This window comes from Streptopelia decaocto, assembly GCF_964273445.1.
Source record: "Streptopelia decaocto genome assembly, chromosome: 12".
Lineage (NCBI taxonomy): Eukaryota > Metazoa > Chordata > Aves > Columbiformes > Columbidae > Streptopelia > Streptopelia decaocto.
Window position 1 is genome coordinate 5,839,026 of NC_138667.1, and position 22,162 is coordinate 5,861,187.

Below are 22,162 nucleotides of genomic sequence, written 5' to 3' on the forward strand. Positions count from 1 at the left end.
TCAGGCTTGTAAAGCACGTGGGAAGCCTGTTCAGCAGGAGCAAGAGACAAGCTGCAGGCACCACAGCTTAAAGTCTTGCAAGCAATTTTCTGCAGCTCCCAGCAGACAGCTCCACCTTACAAGCCCTACTGTAACAGCAGAGGAAGCACAGAGCTGCCTACACTTCTCTGCAATGTAAGCTCTGCAACTGCTGCAAAGATCACTCGCTAAAAATAACTTCAAAAAGGGCATCTGACAGCTCCGCCAAGAGCATGAGAACACTCCCACCTGAGTGTCCTAGACAGGCTCCGAGAGCTCGGAGTTTGCTCTGGATAAGTGCAGGGAGAGAGGCGGTGGGTACAGGCAGGTTCGATACAGCGTGCTGGGGCAGAACAATCACTGGTGAGTGTGAGCACTTGAGTTACATTCCAGCTCTTCAAGCTCTCCCATCCCTCCGCTGATACTCCCCAAAAGATCCCAAGCAGGGGCAGGTAAAGCAGGTCAAGACACTTGCAGAGCAGGCCTCTGCCAGCAGCAGACAGCACAAAACTGCACAGAAACCTTCAGAGCACGCAGGGGCACCAGGTGTAACACAGCCCTGTAATACAGTACACACAATCAGCATTGCTTTTCAAACACACGTAACTGTTACAAGCTCTGGACACACAAGTTATTTGCAGGGTCTGACTTCTATTTCTAGGGCAGACAAGGGGCAGGAAGGGTCTGGACTTACCAAAGATGCAAAACCATCATCTCTGCAGCCTCCCAGTCCAAGACAGAAATGCTTCATCTTGTGGCCAAGCTACACTCCAGAAGGAGCAGGTTAGGAAACGCCAACAGGCATTTCTAACGTTAACAGCGTCAGCGAAAGCACCGTAGATTCTTCCTGGCACAGACAGTTACTATTAAAGGTAGCAAATGAACTCTCTCAAGGGCGAGTGACATCTTTCCAACGCCTTTTCAAGCTACGCTCTTCCCTGAAGAGGATTTCTAGGAAACTTTTGACATACGATCCACGCTCACACCACCACACCGATCCCCAAGACGCCAGGCTCATGCAGAACAAGATGGCACAGGAACCAAGCCCCTGCACAGCTTTCTAAGGAAAACTGAGCCCTAAACTAAGAGGTCTCTGCTGGGACAGCTGGTGGCTCCCAGATCACGGGAGGCAGCACAATGGGGACGCAGCCAAGGTCACCTGGCTGATGGGACTCCAGAGAGTGTCACAAAACAAGGGAACTGGGCTGGCTCAGGCTCCCCCAGTTGCTGAGCCACCCTGCTCTCCCTGAGCAGGGAGAAGGGCACCCATCATCCCATCACCCCACAGGAGAGGCTCCTCCAGCACCAGTGCCTGACCCAGCTCCTCTGCTGCAGACAAGCCTCCAGCCAGCAGAGCATTTAGCCAGCAGTTCTTCTGCCATCATGGGACAGAGAAAAGCCTCTGAGGACACCTACAAACACCCCATCAATTTAAATGGTAGAGGAGGAGAGGCTGGAAAAGCCAGCGGTGCTCTGGGGCAAACACTGCATCAGCCCATCACAGGCTGGTTGAGATCTCTGAGAAATGGTGTGAATTGATGCAGCTGTTCTCCTCCAAGCCAGCTTAGAGACCAGCTCATAGTTCATGACCTTAAAAAAAAAAAAAAAATCAGTGTGGGGGAGAAGGAGGGGTGACATGAGCAGGAGCTACAGAAGAGCAAAGACAGACACACAAGGCACAGCAAGACTCAAGACTCCTTATAAAACACAGGGCGGGGGGAAAACCACCACCACCACCAGCACAGCAAACCACCCAACCCACTCACCTTTGGGGGCAACTTATTTGCAAATTAAAATGGGGTGTCCGCCCTCCAGGAGGGACCAGGGGCAGTTTCCTCCACTCCTGCTTACTTCTGCTGTACCGCTCTGCCTGTTCTGCCAGGCTCTAATGAAAAGCTAGTTAACAGTTAATTATTACCCATTCAGACACACGATCCCCTACTCTGACCGACTGCCGGCTGGGAGGGATAAGACAATCACGTGATGCAAAAATCCTGGCCTTATGAAAGCACGGGCAACTATATTTAGTTGGAAAAACGATGACCTAGCGAGCCCGCCCCTCTCTGGCCCCCCCTTGGAGGAGCCGACCTGCCACCTCTGGAGATCCTAGTTCCACAGTACCCGGGGAGTCCCTCATCCAGGCAGGGGCTGTAACCCCAACATGGGGACGCTGGGCACAGGAGCAAGCCCTGTGTGCACACACATGCACGGGCTGTCCTGGGGGTGCCAGACCAGCACACAGCTCGGGCCGGGGAACTGTCCCTCCCCATCCTTGGTGCTGCACAGCAGGTCACCTTGTCAGTGGTGAAAGCTGATAAGCACCAAGAGCAATCAACAGGACCCAGCCCAAGGTCCTGGGCCTTATCTTGAAAGCAGGAGGCACACTAGGAACCTGACCAGTGTGACCAGTGCAGGGGTGGCATTCAGCAGCGATGCTGCGGCTGCCCGCCTCTGCAAGCCCTGGGCTGGCAATGGGACTTTGTTGCATCTGGATCAGCCCACCCCTCCCTATGGCAGCTGGGCAAACGAGACAGAGAGAGAGAGACAAGGCAGTCGTGCAGTGGTCACACACACGTGCCACCACCAGAGAGAGAAGGTCCCAGAAAAAAAAGGTGTGCAGCAACAAAATCCAAGAGCATCAGCCTCTCCCCCTCCCACTGCAGTGGAAGAGCTTCAAACGAGAGGAAAAAAGTAGCCTGAGGACCAGACATCATTAATCTCTTGTCATCAGCAGAGGGGTGCTCTCTGCTCGCATCCCGCTGCATCTGATGAGACAGCAGAACCAGCAGTGCCTGTAGCAAGAGCGAGAAGAGGCCCCCGCATCCCTGCCGAAACCAGGGTGTGGCACCGATGTGATCCCTTTAATGGCCATCAGCCTTTTCTGCAGTTGCATCTGGGCATTTGGAAGCTTACAAACCCCTTCCTGTGAAGCATCTGGTACATCTCACTGTAAATATTTAACAATGAAGAGACAGAAACTGAGAGCCAAGCACCTGCCACCAGACCCTCCAGCTCCACACGTTCGCAGTGTGTCAGAGGGGACCATGCGGCTCCTACTGCCCATGCCAGGGCTGTACATGGCAAAAGTGTAAACTCCGCACTAAACGTGCCCCTAGAAAACCTATCACCTCAAAGAAGAAAGCCAGAGACTAGGTTTCTAGAAAGGAGACTGTGAGGTAATTTAAATAACATCATGCTGTGAATCCTGTACCCTATTTTGGCTACTTCTACAGAGATCTCTCTGCAGGACCAGCATGTCCCCTGGGCAGTGGCCACCAGACCTCACCCTGGGAGCTGCAAACCTGCCTCCCCAACTGCCTGGAACAAAATGAGACTGAGCGGCAGCTCAGCTTGCGAGGCCGAGGAAGACAAAGGCACCATCAGGCAGAAATCCAGCTCCATCTTCTGGGGTGGGGGAAAGCAATGTGATTTGGTGGTAAGAGCAGGTGCAACAAACACTCCCAGAAATTTAGGGAAGGCAGACCTAGGTCACCCTCTACGCAGGGTATCTCCAGAAATAAGACAAAGAAATCCTACAGCCCCGTAACCACCTGGATTAAACTAAGCACAGCTATGGGGGCTTCCTCCTGTGGGCAAATCCAGAGCATTAAAACTGTGACAACAACAAGGCAGCTGAACACCCTGGCAATCTCTGAAAACAGGCAGAAAGGCTCTTTTTTTCTGCTACGTAAGGATTACTGTACCTCAGCTGAGCTGATTTCAGGGCATGCTCTCCAAGCTCTCTTATGCCCCCCCGCTTTAAGGGAGGTATAATGAAAAAAAAAAAAAAAAAAAAAAAAAATCAAGATTTTTCTAAATAACTTTGATATAACAAATGCTGCCGACTTCCTTCCTGGGTCCACAATCACATGGATCTTGCTGCATAAACCACTCTCTCCAATCCAGGTAATTCCAGTGCTACAGGTGGCTGCCTGCCTTCTCATTAAAAACACCCTAATCAGAGTGATCCTTCCCAAAGGACTCAGAAATACCCAGCTACAAGAGTGTAACACAGCACATTCTCCCCTAGTTTAAAGATCCATCTCACCCCCTTTTCTTTATAAAGGATTAAAAACCACTTCCTTGCAGCAGGAGCACCATCCACATCCCTTTGTGGAAAACTTCATAGCGCTTAATTCAAAGTGGCATTTACAACTTAAGAAAGTTATCTCAGCAACTGCTGACAATTCTCCAAAATTACCAGCTCACAGTACAGCTGCAGAATAAAAAAAACCAAATCATCAGGAGTAGTGAGACCCAGACAGAGCATCACTTGCTGCTGTGTTGAAGACCAGCACATCCACAACCACACCTCACAATCAGCTCTGGTCTCTGCATGTCAACAGCGGCACAGCAGCATTACAGATGTGCAGAGACCAGAGGTGAGAATAAAATGCCTGGGCCCCTCCACCACTGAGAGGAGGAGGGCTGGCTGCAGCACACAATGCCAGGAGGGCACAGGAACAGCGCACAAAGCCAGCACATCAGTTTAAAACAAGCAAAGGTAGCAAGGCAGGCAGCAAACTTCACCATCCCATGTGCAGCAAGTCCCGGGAGGTGGGCAGCACCCGCAGCCTCACAGGGGGGTTGGGGGTTCACAGCCAACACATCCACAGTGCTCACAGCTCTTCTCGAACAGCAGAAGTGAGGAATGTCTGTCCCTCCGCTCTGCCACCATGCAGCATCTTGTCGGGGTGTTGAAATCTCAGCTTTGAGCTCCAGTTCACAAGGTTTGAAGTGTCTTCTTGTGAAAAGCAACCTACAGCTGCCCAAACCCAGCTGCTGGAATTGGGAGAGGAGAGAGCAACCACTGTGCTAGACAGAAGGAAAGTCAGTCGCCTCTCTCTGAAAGCGGCTGTTGGGCAATCATGATGCAAACACTGGTGCCCTTCCACCTCCATAGCACTTACATGTGACACCAAGCTGAGGGCAGAATGCCTCCAGAATCCATACGCTAACAAGCAGGAACATGCTTTGGGGCACACTATAACTGCTGTGCCTACAAAATGGCTGATTCTTGGCTCAGGCTCCCCACCCATGCAAGACAACTCTTACTGCAACTCAGCATCCTCCATCACTAAGCTGCTTCCTTGGGCAGAACACCAACGGACTTCTCATCAAGAGGGGAAACCAGCCACATAGACTCAGCCTGGCCTTCCAAGATCAACCTTAAAGAATAGTCACTGACATAGATATTGGAGTCCTAGTGATTTTGCAGTAACAGACTCGAGCAAATTAACTTGTTAAACAACCTCAGCAATGCAAGGGAGGTGAGGGGGTTGAACCCAACAGCCCCAGGAGTGCACAACAGCTGATGCCAGGAGCATGTATGCTCCACACAAGTCTGCTGTCCCCACCAGCAACGCTGCCTCTGTCTTCAGACTTGACCATGCTTTCAGATCAGGGCTGCCAGAGAAGCTCAGTGCACAGGAAGAAAAAGCACAGCACCAGCTCTAAGGCTCTTCTTGAGAAGGCATGAGAAAGGAGGAATGTGCAGTGTCCTATGCAGCTACCAGTAAGAGGAATCCTGTTTAAGTTTTTACAATTTTACTATTTTGAAGAAGAGAAGTGAAAACAAAACAACAAACTATGTTCTGTAGACAATGTTTTCTGCAACACTACTGACATGTACCATGCACTTACTGAAATGCTATCATCTGCTGCAGACACACACTCGTGCCCCACCCTGGAAGCAGCTGTGAAGGTCCCCAACCAGCTGGAGAGCAGAGGATGGAGTTGTGCCAACTAGAGGACATCTCTGAGTCTGCAGCATGGGCAGCCAAAACTCAACACCTGATGAAGGCAGATCTTCAGCAGGGGAGAGAAAGCCTCTTAAGAGGGGAAGGAAGAAGAAAAACCCTCTAAATAGCAGAAACTTTCCTATGCATTCATTGCTCCATCCTGATTTCACACCTGTTGTACTCAACAGATGCAAAGACACCTTTGCTCCTTCAAAATCAGTCTTAATATTTCACCCTCACACAAGTTCTGAAAGCAAGAAAAACATGAACGACCTACAAATGGGTTGGGTTACTACTTGGGTTACTTCTCCAACACTTATAGAGGCATCTTCTGCAATGCTTAGGCGGATCTAGTTATGTACCACAGACTCATTAGCTGCCTAGAGCTCTGGAAACACACACGACTTCCAGAAGCCTGTTCAGTTCATGAAGTCAAATTACACTGCCTCCAATGTTATACCAGACCACTCAAAACCAGTGAGTTATTTTTTACTGAAATCAGCTTTAAGACAATAGAGCTGATTTCTGTACTTCCAAATCCTGATCAAGCGATGCCTCCACAATCAGCAGCGATTTATCCTCACACTGTCATGTGAACCAGGGAAACATGATCCCAGGCAAAGCAAAAGACGCGGACAGGAGGTGTCCGGACATAGTGACATGTCTGAGGTCACACAAGGCCAAGCCAGGCACAGATCCCCACTCCCCGTGCCTCTGCTACAGGACATCTCCACAAGGCACAGCAGCTCTGAGACAACAGCATCTTAATGACTGGTCTTGGTATCACCAGGTACAACAAACCTTTCCTTCAATCTCAGCAGTTTGACATCATCAACCTGGATGAAGAGCTCCCAGCCGTCTGAGAAAGGCAAGGATTGAGCTAATCAACACCTATCTTAAAAACTCCATCCCATTTCTGATTCAAGGATCTCCATCCAGAGTAGTTTCTGCAGGGTCCCTCCTGGCATGGCTACACATACCACTGGGGCCAGGAATTCTTCATCAGTCTCACGCTGATGGCAACGCAGCATGTACTGCAGTTGTTAACAGTGATGCTCAGCAGCAACACACAGACTGAACAAGCCAAGGGGCAAGTCTGCATCTTTTCAAGGTATTGCAAATTCAAATATACATCCTCAGATTCATAGACACATCAAGCTGAACACAACTAACATACAGACTAACAGCAGCAATTCTGAGTTATATTTGCATCTTGACACATCAATGTTTTCAGTTATGTGTGACGATGAGTTGCTAAAATCTTTCACCCTGGCCACCCAAATCTGCCATGCTACAGTGTATGGGAGGAAAGTAACCTTCCAACAGCCACAGACAGCACTATATGAAAACATAAAACATGTCACTGCCATGCAGGGATAGTCATATATTAGAGGGGCTTTTTTTGTTTGGGTTTTCTTTGAGGCATTTGTTTGTTTGTAATCAATATCTGTTGCATATTTCTGTACCAGTCTTATAAATCTGGTTAGAGCTGACTCTGCAGAAACAGAAGTGCAGTGAAGGCATGGGAGAGGGAGATTTGAAGAACTCAGTTTTTAATTAATACATACCAGACTGGCCATCGGGTGGAAATATATCTGTGAAAGAAAAAAGAAAAAAAAACAATCAGTATTGGTTGTACCTGGAGCACAAATCATATTTAAAAGGTCCCTCCTCTCAATTTGTTTGCCTTAGCTAAACAGAGGAAGTATTTTCTTAGTATTCCTAGTTAAACATCAATCCAGCTTGGAACCCACCTCGATTCAACCACTTGTTGTGAGAAAGACTTCAAAAGAGTCTGTGTGTCACTGAATATATTACTCTTATAAATAACCTTCTACATTGGCTTCTAACAGACAGTGGTGAGGAATAAAAAGCTTGTGAGATGCACAAAGCTCCACACAAGTTTAGTTGCTGGCATCCCAACACTCCCCCAGCCAGCATTATCAACTGGAAACCGGCACAGAGAACATCTAATGTCGTGACCAGCTGGGGAACGCAGGTGGCAGCCAAAGGAAAAAGCAAAATGAGCATTTCCCTGATGGTTCTTGGTTTTTGCCACCACAAGGGACCTCAACAGCTGTGCCCAGCTCCAACACAGCACCTATTCCAGAGAACAGGCAGCCAGAAGAACACGCTCACCACCAAACAGGCAGCTGGTGCCTCGGCACATCACCCCTCAGCCCAGGGGACCCCTTCGCCCTCCCACCTCAGGTGGCTCTGCCAGTGAGCACAGCCCATCACACAGAGCTGCTGCAGTCGGGGGATTTCAGATCCCAAAACAGACCACTCAGCCTTCCCACCCCCCAGGCCCTCCCCAGTCAGAGCTACAGCTCCTTCTCCTGATGGACCCTGTTTGTTGCTGGGAGGACATTCACTGAAGTAGCTGGGAAGGATCAGATGAAAGATTTGTTTTGAGAGGCACACATGACAGCATGTGTGGAGAAACCCTGTTGATAAAGGCTCCCCAAGAAGCTACGAAAACAGTACTTCTGGAAGAGCAATACTATATGTTTTCTTCTTGAAACTTGGAAGAACAGGAAGGGAGGCTGCTGGCAAGGCAGGTTCCTCCCAGGGTAGGGGCAAGCCCCTGGCTTCTGCTTATCAGCTCCCCAAAACACACATTCAGCTGAAAAGCCACAAGAGCTGCAGCATGGACTATCCCTCAGACAGGGCAATGCTCTCTGGCCTGGGCTCAGCCAACACAGAAATAGCAAAATCACATCTCTACCAAAGAGGTCCTATTTATCTACGTTTGACAGTGCACCACATTCAAGGCACTCTCAGGCAGGGATGCTCTCATCCCACTTATAAGCAGTAGAAACAAATGAACAAATTAAAAATAAATCAAAATTCCTCCCACTGTTACACAAGGTTATGGTCTGTGGCCATCTTGAAGGCATCATCTCAGGGAAAATCCAACACATTCAGAAAAGCCTCCAAGTACCAGTGTGGATCCCTTGCAGACTGCATGTTCTACTGCAAACCTCCACCAGCACATCATCCAAGCACATCTAAAGATCCTGTACTTCTGTGGGTGGTTGCTGACGAGGTCAGGCTCCTGCAACAGTGAGTAGAAACACCCTGTACGTGATTTAACGGGTCTCAAACAAGATGCAGTTTCTGCATTTCCCTACATGGGCAACTCCTAGACAGCCTCTCCACAGAGAACAAGGTGGAAGCACCGGTATCCCACCAGTTTGGATCAGCTAGCTGTATCAGCTATTACAAAAAAAACCCAACTAAAATAAAACACAATAATAATAATATGGCTGAGAAAAGGAATTCCTTTGTGCCAGTAAAGAACTACAGGCCTTGGCAACCATTCCCCTTGCTATGCCCCTGCCAAATGCAGCCTCTCCAGTTTGCGTTTCTACTGGGATGTCCAACCAACTCTTCATCAAATGCACACCACAGCCTGGCCAGCGGTCAGCACAGTCAGCCGTCCACAAGAAGTCCAGGTTACCCACTTCTAGAAACCACAATTGCCACCAAATCAGGTAGCAACCACAGGCGTCTCCTACCAGTCATTCCACCGCCGCAACTCCAAGCCTGTGTTCCCTCAAGGCTCATCTCACTGCTATGTGTCCAACTGCCTCGTCCAGCACTAGAGATGCCTTCTACCCTTGCAAGCACCAGTGACCAGATTAGAAATTAGCCTGCCAATTAAGGGCAGCACCTGAGGTGCCCAAGAGAAGTCTAAATCAGGCAGTGCCTTCTTTCCCCATGAAAGCTGTGGTGGAAAGGAGACAAACGCATGTGGCCAGCAGGTCAAAGATAAACCCCCAGGGCTGCTCTCCAAGGAGCCCATCTAGCTCACTGCAGGATGGAGGCTGCAGGTCCAGGTCAGCTGCCTTCCCAGCACTCCAGAGGTTAAAAATCAAACACGAAGGACCCACACACTAAATATAATAGCTCCTAGGCAGCCAACGGGAATGAGTTAAGAAACACCAATATCGTGACACAAGCAAGCAAGACCCATTAAATTTGGGCCCTGTGGTCTCACATTTTCCTCCTTGTCTTGCATGTGGACACTTGCATGGGCCCAAAACCAGAAAGACTGGATGTCTAACCAGAGGTATTATAATCACCACAGGAACCAGTGATCGCTTCATTGTAGTAGCAGTCTCTGCCAACCCAGGTATTTCCCCAAGCCCTTTACCATGTTCCTCAGCTCTGCACATTATCCACACAGCCTACGACATCTCAGTGGAAACCACATTTCATGCATCTCCCTGTTATCAGCAAAGCGAGGCGGAGGAAGGAGCAAGCAGGAGGAGGTCAAGGGCACATGCTGCAGCTGCCAGGATGTCAGGACAGGCACAGAACGTCCCTTCCAGAATGTCCCTTCAGAACTGTCACACAAGGGTGCAGATGCACTACAGAGGTGCTTGCTCTGAACACCAATAACCGGAGTCGCTGCACAAAAAGCCCAGGAGAACTAACTAAATTGAGGGCAGCCCTTGTTACTTGAGGTGATGCTGAGGGGTGGATACAGAATCCCAATTTTTGCCTGATGGTATTTTTAAATGCAGTAGGAGACTGTATGCTAAAATGGGGCATTTAGAGAGAGAAGCTGATGCATCCACACACACACACCACCCCCAGGGGCTCTCTGGCCATCACTGCTATTCAGGTATCTGGGACAGGTCCAGAAAGGCTACCCAATTTCCGAGCGCACATTTCCCCTCTGCTGCCCATCCGCTCTCTGCAGAATCACGCTGCTCACTGGGCTCCTCCACCATTCAGGCTTCAGTGTTGAATCCAAACACCACACAGGATGCCTGTCTTTTCCCTGCTCAGGAGCTACAGCCGGGAGGAACCTCTGCCACCCACTACCCGTCCCCAGCCCCTCTGCCACCAGCACCCCTCTTCTGCCACAGACACTGCTTCCTCCCAGCAGGGCCAGAGGCAGCGGATGAACAGCAGCTCATTAGCCCTGACGCAAGAGAAACGCTGACTCGTTATTACAGCAACCCGCAGCCCCAACTGCCAAGAGGGGCAGCACGGCCGCGGGCAGTGACAGTGAGAACCAGCTCCCTGCGCAGTTACCTTTCTGCTCTCCAGACTGGGAAAAAACAACCTCAGCGTGCTTTATGTCACCTGCCTGTCAACAAAGCACACTGACTGGTGCCACTGCACCAGTGCGCTGGGTGAGGGCTGCTCCTCTGCATGCACAGGTACCAGCAGATATGATCACACGTTCCTTGGCTGCTCCCAGCAGGACACTGGGCCCATTCACACCGTCACAGGAAGACACCAGCTCATCTGTTCTGGTGTTCAAACCATGAAGTCGAAACTAAATCATACTCCACATTTTGCAGACAAAAGACTTGGATGTCAGCAAAAAGAGACCTTGCCAAGGTCACATGGGGACTCAGCAGCCAAGACGTGACCAGAACTTGGTCACGGTGACTCGAAAGCTGCAGGGCTGCACCGCCTGCCCCGGAGAGGGATGGGGAAGGGAAGTGCTGGCAGACAGCAGGATTTCTGGGGATCTCTCCTAACCTGGCCTGCCACCCAGCAGGGACAATTCAGTTCTGCTCCTCTGGCTATGACCACAATCCTTCCATTGCAAACAACATAGGCAGGGAAAAGGTGCAAAAGCTCTTTGTTCGCTGCAAAGAGATCAATGCTGCCTCAATTTCTTCTGCATCATCGAGCAACTTTTCAGCTCAAATCTGTATCACCTGGCTCCCCCTCAGAGGCCAAGGTAGTGCCTGCACAAGTTTCCAAGACAGTTACAAGCCTCTTCAAAGCAACGCTCCATGGAGAAGGGGGTGAGGTCTACTACAAAAAAGTAGCAAAGCAAGAAACCCCAAACCCAAAGATTAGCATGGCCAATCATGTCCCTCCTGAGATCTTGCTTGCTTCCTGCTCCCTTCCTTCATTACCTGCCAAGCAGGCTCAGGGAGGGTCCGGCTCTCAGCCACCCAGATCTTCCCAACCCCCCCCAGCCGCCAGGTCTGGGCAAACACCTCCCATGCCTCTTAACAACATCTGGCTATTGTAATAAGTATCTTTGCCTCCTCAAAGAGAAGCTGAAGCTTGAGATGGGTAAAAGATCAAATCCAGATGGACCAACCTTAACCTGATGCTGGTTAGGTCTTAAGACAGCAACAAGGTCTGTGCAAGAAAAAGATAAACAGCTAGAGAAGCATTTATCAGCTCCCAAATCCACTTCTCTGCAAGGGTATCCAGACCTCCAGAAAGTGGTTTTCTGCTCTCCATCCAGAGGAGAGGCTTGGTTTCTTCTCAGACACCCCCATGACCTCCACCTGCTGAAGAACTACAGCCAGTGTGAGCTCTGACACTGATTTCCCACAAACCCCATGGAAACAAATTTTTGAAAGAGGTTTTCAGTGTATAAATGACTCTGAGTTTTGGGAAGCTCAGCTGGGGTGTCCCTGCTGACTTCACGTACTTGAAAAGGGATGAAGACCTCCAGCCTCATGGAGCTGCAAGAGGAACTCCCCTGGAAAAAAAATCCCCTACTGCAAAACCAGAGCATTATCTGTCTGAGATAGCTCCCTAGCTTTAACTTCACACCACGTACTAGACTAAATTAGTACCTTAAAGCTGATGCTCCAGACAGAAGGGGAACAGAGCTGACAGGGCAGGGCTGCAGCTCTGGCTGAACACAGGGTGACCAGTGGGACCAGCACTGTGCCCAGTAAAGCACCTTTCAGAGATCTGCTTGGGTGAGAGTCCAGGTGTCTTCTCCAAGTACCAGAGATGCCAATGGGGTTCTGAGGAATGCATCTGGTCAGCCTAACCAGAAAAAACAAGAGCAGTCCAGACAGTCCTGCAAATCCAACGCTCACATATGTGCAGGCACACAAGGAATAACTGTAAGGTCACGGCTGTTTTTTCTCCCATCCACTTATCAGTGCTTGCACTGGAGAGAACAAACACTGGGTGTTCTCTCCCATTAACCCCTTACCCCCTCATCTCCAAAACGGAGAATCAGCAAAGTGCTGGTGCTCCAAGCATGAGTCCTAATGCTCCTGTTCACATACCAGACAAAAAGCTGGAGAGAAAGTAAAAGGCACCTTAGAGGTCCTTGATTACCATTCCTAGTGACGCAGCTCTCTGCCTCACATCCCTTAATCACCAGTAAGCCTGAAATGACACCGCTTGAAGTCTCCAGCCTTGCAGGAGACTGACCCTACACGAGTCTGAGCCCAATGAGCACGGTCACCCTCCCCAAATTCTTCTTTAAGCTAGGTAGCGAAATTTCAGGCATGATCGAGCAAAATTAACATGTCTCAGAGACTCTTGTTGAAATATAGGAACCATTTCAGTGCAGCCAAGAAGCCAAGTGGATCCCAGGCTGTGGAAACACATTGCGGACGGGGTTTCCCTTTGACAGGGTTATTGCGTGCTGCTCTGCCACACGCTTTTCCGTGTGGACATCAAGGGCAGGGCAGCCTCAGACACCACAGCAAAGCTTTGCCTCAGGACAGCTCAATAAGCAGCGAGCAAGACACATTCTCCTCCCTACAGAGGAGAATCCATTAGTCTAGCGAGAAATCCAGCCTCTCCAGGAAAAAGGATCCCCTCCACCCCCTCAAAAGCATCAGTATCATGAGTATGCCCAGTAACATCAGGCAGGGATGTCATAAATGCCTGTGAAAACCCCAGGAACTGAAGACTGCAAGGCGCTCTCCAGCTCAGGGCAGAGGGCCAAGCAGGGGGTCTGTAGGATACACAAGACAGCACAGTGAAGACAGCATAATTAAGTCTCTTAACCGAATTAGAAATCATCAGACTCACAGTCTGAGACATTCCCCCCTCTGGTCCAGGCTATCTGGTTGGTTTTAATCAAACACGCAGCTTTTCCAATCACCCTCCAAACTCCATGCTTGCTTGGTTCCACTTCTCTGCTCTTAATTAGATCAACTCAGATTCCAGCTCCAACTGAAGTTAAGAGGGTTGTCTGCCTGTAATCTGCCACATCTCTTCCAAACCATCTTCCCAGTTGTAGTTACAAGTTTAATTTTACATTTTAAAAACGTGGGTCACTTGCAGCAAATTCCTCCCTGCACAGCACTCAAATGCCGCATCTGTCATTCTGAGATTTAAAAAAGGGGAGCTAGAAGAGTTCACCTGAGATTGGGAAGCCAAAACAAAACAGTCCCCGTCTTGTGCAGCTCAGTGCAATACCCTCTGCAGCGGCAAATTATTTCTGAGCACTCAGAAGATGTGTCAGATCATATAAGGCACTCCCCTGAGCTCTCAAGGTTTAGCTGGAACCTGGGAAGTGAAATTTGATATGATTACAGCCAAAGCCTCATGCTTTGTCATCCAAGCACATGGTAGAGACACCTCCATGATTTGCTTTTCTGTCTTGTTGGGCGTGATCTTGTGCACAAATATCCTATCATTCCTGTTTCAGAGTAAAACCTCCCAACAACATTCTAAGGATGCACTTCTCCACATTTCAGTATCTGCTGGTACAGTCATGGAATTCTCTGCATCGTTCATACTGGCATCACACTCTACACTTAACTCTTCGCTCTGTTTTTCCCTTTTCTTGCGCCTTTGCACAGCCTTGTAGCTGACTTGCCAACATAAGCCCATGTAGAGCTACTCAGGTAGGGCAAAGTGTGCTTCAGTCACTCCTTTTCTTTAACTATCTCTTTTTTTGCAATATGAGGCCAAGAGCAAAGCGATCTGTTATTATGGCCAAGTCCTTGTTTTCGGCAGGTCTGTTTTGTGAGGCCAGGAGAGCTGACATCAGACACTGCTCCTGAGCTACGCCAAGTTGGTGACTATTTGGAAGGGCTACAGTAAAGATATTTTATTGTATGAGAATCCTAAAGTGTCTTGCAGGAATAAACTTGGTGTTCCTTTTTCAACATTTAAAAAGGAAAATGGAAGATGTGACCTTGGAGAATCTGAAGAAATGAATTTCATGTAGTTGCAAGTGAACGTTGGCTTATCAAACATTTGAGTGTTGCTTATTAACCCTAAGTTCTATTTCATTCCATCACTAGCTTCATCATCTTGTAAGTGCACAAACCAGACAGTTTGGTAACTAACACTTGGTAAATTAATAATCACTCATTTGTACCACTGACCAGAAGCTTTCAAAAGCACAGTTAAAAAGGAAAAAAAAAGGCAGAGTGTATTTAGTGTGAAGGCTGAATATATATTACAAATAATCGGCTTAGAGACAGCGTTAAGTATTTAGCAACGCACCTACCTTCTGGCAGCATCTGTGAGCTACCAGGCAGGTAAGACACCACTTTCCCCCCCCACCTTTTCTCTTACTTTCCCATCAACAAAACTCTACCTTTTCCTCATTTTTGTGGCTTTTTCAATTTCATACTTGTTTCCCCACATATTTAGTCAGGAAAAACTCACCTCTTTTCTCAGGGTCTCAGACTTCTTAAAACCTAACTTCCCCAGCCCTGAAAACCCCCTATTCTCTCCATGCATGCATCCAGCAGCTGAGTCAAAAAAGTCAAATGACTGCCAGGAAAGGAGGAGCAGAGATAAGCGGCCCCCTGCGGCCTCCCCCGGCCGTGGATCCCTTCCAGCGCGCAGCCATGCCCTGCAGAGTCACTCTGCGGGAGCTCGGCACATGCTGCTGCTCGCCTGGAAAAACGTGCTCAGCACTGTGCTCAGGACAGACTCTGCTCCCGCCCAGCACCCCCATACCTGGGCAGGAGGAGCGGAGCAGCACTGGGCTCCCACCTGAGCACTTACACAACCCCCCAGTTTCTCCAGCACGCAGCGGGAAGGACACGCAGCACGTTTCCGTCCCCCTGTCTGGCGTTCCCATCACGGTTTAACTCTGACTCGTGTGTCAAGGACACGTGAGATTCACAAGCCCCATCCAAGCCCCTGTTTCTCCCCAATGCCCCTGTGGCTATCGCTCTCACCATCACCAAGGGCTCCCTGCACAGCCGGACAGACACCAAACGATGTTGAGGGGCACCAGAGATGCTGCTCCACCACCACCTTCCTCCTGGCACAGGGCTGCTTCTCCTGCACACCGTCAGGGCCAGGGCCACTTTGGGGAGCAAGTCAGGAGTGCAGAGGCACGTGTGGGCCCGCGGCCAGGCCGAGGCCAGCTCTGCCTGCCAAAGCAGCAGGTCACAGACTCCTTTCCAGCCACTTGAAGGAGCACCTGGCAGAAAACGAGCACATTTCCCCAAGAATGCAGGTCAGGGCAAGCTGCACCCACCAGCATGTTGTGCGTGTCCATGCACACTCCAGAGGGAACCAGAGTGCCATTTTCTAGATCAAGTGAATAAAGGGTGCCTGTGTCACCTCCATTCCACTAGAACCAGACTGAGTGGCACTGTCAGACCTCAGTCACACCAACAGCCACCTCCACTAGCCATTTCTAAAGCAAACGCAGGCTTCAAATTGACCCATCGTGCCAGAGCATCCAACTCGGTCATGGTCACCACGGTCACATCCCACACCCAGTCAACTCCAAGCTATCCACAGCAGAGATCTTTACCAATCCTTCCGACTTGCGACCATGTTTCCAGTCATTCTGTTCCTTTATTGAAAAATAAAACCAAAAATAAAATCACAACCACTGCAGAGTATCAAACCCAGCTGTGCATTCCCATATAGTGCTGCAACACATGGAAGCATCAAGACAAGCTGCTGCTCCCGAGTCAGCTTTGCTCTAGGAGAACACTGAAGGTAAACCACTGATAATGCAGGTTCACAGCCCTTCCTCCCTCTCCTTGCATATCACAGCAGAATACCTCCCACACACAAGGCTCTAATGCTGCAGGAAGTGCTCTGGATCCTGGCAAAATCCATAGCGAGTGTCACACCAAAGCTGGGCACCTGACCACCAGTTCCACAACCCCTCCCAAAAAAACACGTATCTTGCACAGTATTAGAATTGCCACCAACAAACCTATTTTCACCAAATTTCTCATGCCAGTTTTTACCCCCCAGTCGCAGGACTCTCACGTGCACACCCACTTCTCCTTTCAGCAGAGCAATCCAGACCGACCCTGACCCAGGACTCTGCCTGCAAAGTCGGGTAATTGATTTATTCGAGGTCAAATTCAGTTCCCAATTGTTATGGTCACAAATTTATTGTTGTCCAAATATAAAAGTAGTTTCTTTAAGTTCCCATAGCACTGCATAAACTTGTTTGAAGCCTTTCTTTTACTTTTTCTCTGACCTGCTCAACTCATGCACCTGTACCATTTACTACTAAATGTTCATATTAGCCAGTTATTTTGATGCAAGGAGAAGTCTCCCAACTCCCCTCAGAGATCACTGACAAGGACCTGGACCTGCAGAATGAAGATCCATCTCAAGCAAAGAAAGGGACAAATGCAGAACTGGCCATGCCAGAAACCACAGATCCACAGAGCATCCCCAGAGCTTCACTCACCTCCTGGAGATGACTGTCAAAGCTCCAACCAGACGGCATTAACACCATGAGAGAGCGCAGTAGGTATCACCAAGGTTGCACCACTGCTTTCCCCGGGTTCCCTGTGTGCACAGCAAGCCAGGGATTTGACAGAGCCAGCAGTGTAGAGACTTAGGCTCTTGGTAGGAAGTCAGTGAATGTTCCAATGTCAAAATGACCAGAGGATAAATAACATTTTAAAGACTATAATGTAAATGTGTATTGTGGTTGGGAATGAACAAAGCTCACCACTCCCAGCTGGACTTACGGGAAGAACAGAGCAAAAAGCTTTCCCAGCTCTCATATCGGTTATTGGCTGGATCCGCAGCAAGGCCACCAGACCTCTGCTTACCTGGTGACTGAAACAGGAGCAGAGCTCCTCCGAGAGGCGCACTGCCATAAAGGACACCACAATCCTCCGGCAGTATTCAAGTGTATCAAAGTTTTCATTAAGATGATTTTTTTTTTTAAACCTTTGCTGTTTGCAGCTGTAATAATGGTAAGGATTAAAACACCCAACCTGATCTAGACAGCACAGCTTTCTACTAAAATGTCCATTCCTTACTTAGCACTATCACTGAGGTGGCGTCCCAGATTCATTACAAAGTAGTTTTGAGTATGCAAAGAGCAACCTATCTCTATCCAAGTTGGCATTTGGCATCCCCTTGAGGATAATTTCACACTATTCCAGCACAGCGAAAGGATCAGGTGTCATAATTTGGAAGGGAAAGCCCCAGTGTCCCCATTCCTAGCCCTGCTTTTTTGCAATCAATCTGCCTTCACATCTGACCCAAGTCCTTCTGCTGCCCAATCCAGTGATCCCAGATGCAACCCTGGTGGAAACCCCCATGGCATCACAGGTAAAAAACAGCTTAAAAGAAGAGTTGTGAGGATAAAGAGGTGGTTGGTGAGAATATTCCAGCAACACCTCAGAGCTGGCCATCTGGAACCAGAGGTCGCAGCAGAAGCAAGCACTGAAGCCCAGCAACAAGGGCCAGTGAGTCAGCTCCCATTCCCCAGCCTTCCTGAAACAAACAGCGCAGAACAGGGCAAAGGTCCAGCACAAAGCTGAAGGGCAAAGGTATGTGGGGGAGCAAAAACACTAAGCTTCACCTTTTTTTTTTTTTGTCTCAGAGCAGCGAGTTCCAGTTATCCTCATCCTTCCTGACAAGATGGGAAGAGTTACTCAAACTTGAGTTGTGGGATCGGAACAAAACAGTATTTCAGAAAGGAAACTCACGCTGGGGGCAGGGGGGGAACTCTTGCTGCGATAGCAGCTCTGTTGCAACAAACAGCCAGGAGAGCTCCACAATTACATGCCACGACAGAACAAGAATTGCCCAACACTTTGGAAATAGGTGTGTGCAGCAGTACCAAGCTGGATACCCAGGCAGGCAGATGCACACGTCTACTCTGAACACAAAGAAATGCCAAAGGTAAAATAAGCTTCCCGTACATCTTATCTCCTGCACTGGAGGCTGGTTACAAGCAAAGCCCTATGGGGAGTTAGTCAGCGAGGGGTGAGAAGCTAATGAATGTTCCCTGCCTTCTCCCCAGTACCAGTAGCCAGCCCAGCCTCTGCTCTGGCATAAAACAACACGCGCTCGCTCTGAACAATAGTCAGCTAACCCCTGGTGCTCGCTGCTAGCAACGAAGGTGTGCCTTCTGGAAAGTACTGCCTATCCACCCAGTGCATTTGCCAAACGGCAAGCAAGAAACTCTACTCAAATTAAAACACCTCCTGCACCTCCACTAGGAAATACACCGCCTGCTCCTGGCTGAGCAGCTGCAAGGAGAATGAAAACTGGCATAAAAGTCAGTGCAGGCAAAGCTCAGCAACTGCAGCACCGCTCATTAAAGCCTGCATGTTCTTACTTTCAAGATGTAAGTGGCTTTAAAAATTAAGAAGTGCCAAGTGCCTTGATGCAACATTTCTTGAAATAAATCCAGCAGGTTTTCAAAATGGGGTGCTGTTAACAGCTCTGTGCCCCGATGCTTGCATCAGCACCAGCCCTGGTGCAGGGTGCAGCAGGAGTACAACGTGTTCCAGAAGGTCAAGCTGCCTTAACTGCAAGCCACATTTCTCTATAGAAAAAAATTGAGAAAATACTTTAAATTTGGTTTATAGCCAGAGGTGCAAAGCTGGTTTTGCCAGAAAATGTTTCCTTTGTTACTGCGGACATGCTACCATCACACCTTCGCCAGTCCAGCTGCTGGCTGCATTTATTGATGAGATAAGAAGAGAACATATAATAACGAGGGGACAATCACACAGACCTTGTTACTAGATCATTAGACAGCAGAAATGAGGCATCGTCAACAGCTCTGCCAGCATCCCTCACAAACAGTAAGCAGTGTCAAGTAGAAGCCTTGCCACACAGGACAGGACTCAAGGGGTTCCCCCCTCCGCTCTCTTGTACCCCGATTCTGAAACGTGCAGGAATAGCAATGTAACATACATCTTGTGGCCAGGGAAGATCTTCTGGTGTGCGACTCGAGCTGAGCCTCAGCCTCTGCTTACAGCACCAGCAGTATTGCTGTTGTCTACCTCGATTTAACGATTGCTCTACTTACTGCCATAGCATTATGCTTTCAGGAGGAGGGGCTGAGAAGCAAGGAAAAGCTTTGCTTCAATAGTACTCCTTCCTGAAAAAGGAGAAACATTCGCTCAAACATCCTATTACAGACCTCACTGCCAAACTTGAGCATAAAAACACTGCAGCAGGTAGGAAAGACACCCACTTCTAAAGATAAATCCTAATCTATAAAAAAAAGACTGTTCTTCAGTCCCTTCATCAACCTGCCAATGGATTCAACTTTCCCAGCACGAGTGAGTCAAACAGTTCAAAACAGAGGTGGATTTGTTAAGCTGTTCCATATTCCAACACAGTAGAAACTCAAAGATATTAAAGGTGGTTCTGTTTTCTCTGGGCCAGAGCTCAATGCCTCTACTTTTATAGGCACTAATTCCAACACAGACCATTAGAGAGAAGGGGTGAACACCTAAGGAGCAGGTCTTGTCCATTAAATCTGCTCTACAGGCCTGTAATTAATACCATCATTATAAAAAATTAGGGCTTTCAAAGCCTGTAAAACAAGTCATAGAGGGATCCCTTTATCTTTACAGAGCTGTCCTCACTAGGATCCTTGGTCTCCTCTCTGAGGGTCAGGGCTGGAAACATTTAGTATCTCCAACACAAAGCACTGCTTTGGGAACACTGCTGAATCAGAAGCCACGGTTTTCTAAGCTCTGCTGAAAACCCAAAAACATTCAGCTGTGACTTTCCAGAGTTCAGAAGCTTTCAATCGGCTTCAAGTGTACAAAGGAGTCCCTTTGCTCAGGTGAGCTCCTGGAGGTCACTGCAACACAACTCACCTGAACAGCACCACCTTTGGCACAAACTCATGCTCCAGATCTTTTTTTTGTAAGCATCTGCTAAAAGAAACCCTCCACCCAAATCAGCCAAGGCACAACAGGAGCCTGCAAACTCCGTGAGAAGGTACCTGGGCAAAGGGACACTGGACAAGGTTGGCTGCCAGTCTGCAGCTCGTGGGAGTTCGCCAGCCGTGTTTATTTTACACGTTTTCTCTTCTGCTAACGAACAGGCAGCAAAAGAAACAATGTCCCAAGAGAGAAGAGCCAAGTGGCAGCGTCTGGGGCACTGCAGGAACCAGTCACTGCTGCCAAACGTCCTAAAACACACCACTAACCTAATCCATTATTTAAACATCTTCGGGAATACCAGGACAACTGTGCCAGGTCCAAGAAAATTCAGAGTGTTTCAGCATTACTCCCTTACCCTACTATAGGGTGGACAGGTTACTGACACAACTCTCCTTCAAAAAATCATCTCAGGAGTTGCAAGGGCCCCCTCCTTGCGTTGGGCAGACTGCCTCATCTCTGCTCGCTTTGACAAGTCACCCACCTTAGTGATGGGCCTGGGAATGAATGCGGATGCGTCTCAGACATGAGTCTCAAACAGGAACATTCAATCTTGTGGTTCTGTATCTTTTGGTTTATTTCTAGGGCCTGTTACCTGAGAAAGCAGGACAATGGAGTGCAGTTTTCACACAAAGGAGTGATGTGACCAGTTTTATGCCATACCTCAAGAGACAAATGCAGACAGGAATGCTGTCCTGGATTTCGTTAAGCTCTGCTTATGTTGATGCGTACAATGACAAACCACCAAACAATCTGAACATGGACTTTTACCTGGCACAATTAACTTCTCCTCTACGCTCCCCATTAAGATGACAGCTTTCCAGGTGGAATTCGCATAGCTGTCCATCTTCTAAAGATCAATACCTCTGATGAATCATCACACTAGGCAATAATAATTATTGCAAAACAGTAGCATATACAGTAATAGGGAATCTGATGTCATATCTGGCAGTACAATTCCAGCATTAACAGAGGCACGCTTGAAAAAATACGAGTCTTTCTAAACAAGACGCTTAGTGAAAACTTCTGTGTTTTCCACTTAGTACCAATTCACGTGAAGCACGGGTGAGCAATGCTCTCCTGGTAAAAGCAATACCTAACCCAGCTCCCGAGGAAATGGTGCTCTGCAGTTTCAGCCTTTGCTGACGACAGCAGTGGGTTACAAACGCGACTTGGACAGAGCGCCCGCTCCTGCCGCTGGTCGCTGTCCCTTGGCTTCCCCATGGGGCTCCCTTTTGGGGACCCTCCTCCGCAGCCGAGCACGCTCCGCCGCTGACAAGCCCTGTTCACGGCTCCAGGCGCGCAGGGGCAGAGCCGCGCTCGGCCAACGCCGCAGCCCCCGGCCCCGCCGCCATGAGTCGGCAGAGAAAGGCGACGCGGCCTGCGCGCCGGGGGAGCCGCCACCGCCGCCGCACACGTGGGCAGCGCCAGACCCCGGGCCGGTGAAGGGCCCCCGAGGGCCGGTGGCGGGGAGCGGTGGGGGCCGGGCCGCGCTCCCGGGAGAAGCCGCACGCTGGCGGCGCCCGGGGAAGCGACCACGTTGCCTGCGCTGCGCTGCGGCGGAAT

The 22,162-nt window shown here is 49.3% G+C and overlaps 1 protein-coding gene across 2 annotated transcripts in view; it reads right to left on the reverse strand.

The window, feature by feature from the left end:
- The window catches only part of LARP1 (La ribonucleoprotein 1, translational regulator), a 45,826-nt gene that overhangs the window by 22,775 nt on the left and 889 nt on the right, over positions 1-22,162 (reverse strand). For both annotated transcript variants that reach the window (XM_082063576.1, XM_082063575.1), the window contains exon 2: positions 7,328-7,354. In XM_082063576.1, coding sequence (XP_081919702.1) covers positions 7,328-7,354 — 27 coding nt within the window. The remainder of the gene's footprint in view (positions 1-7,327; positions 7,355-22,162) is intronic.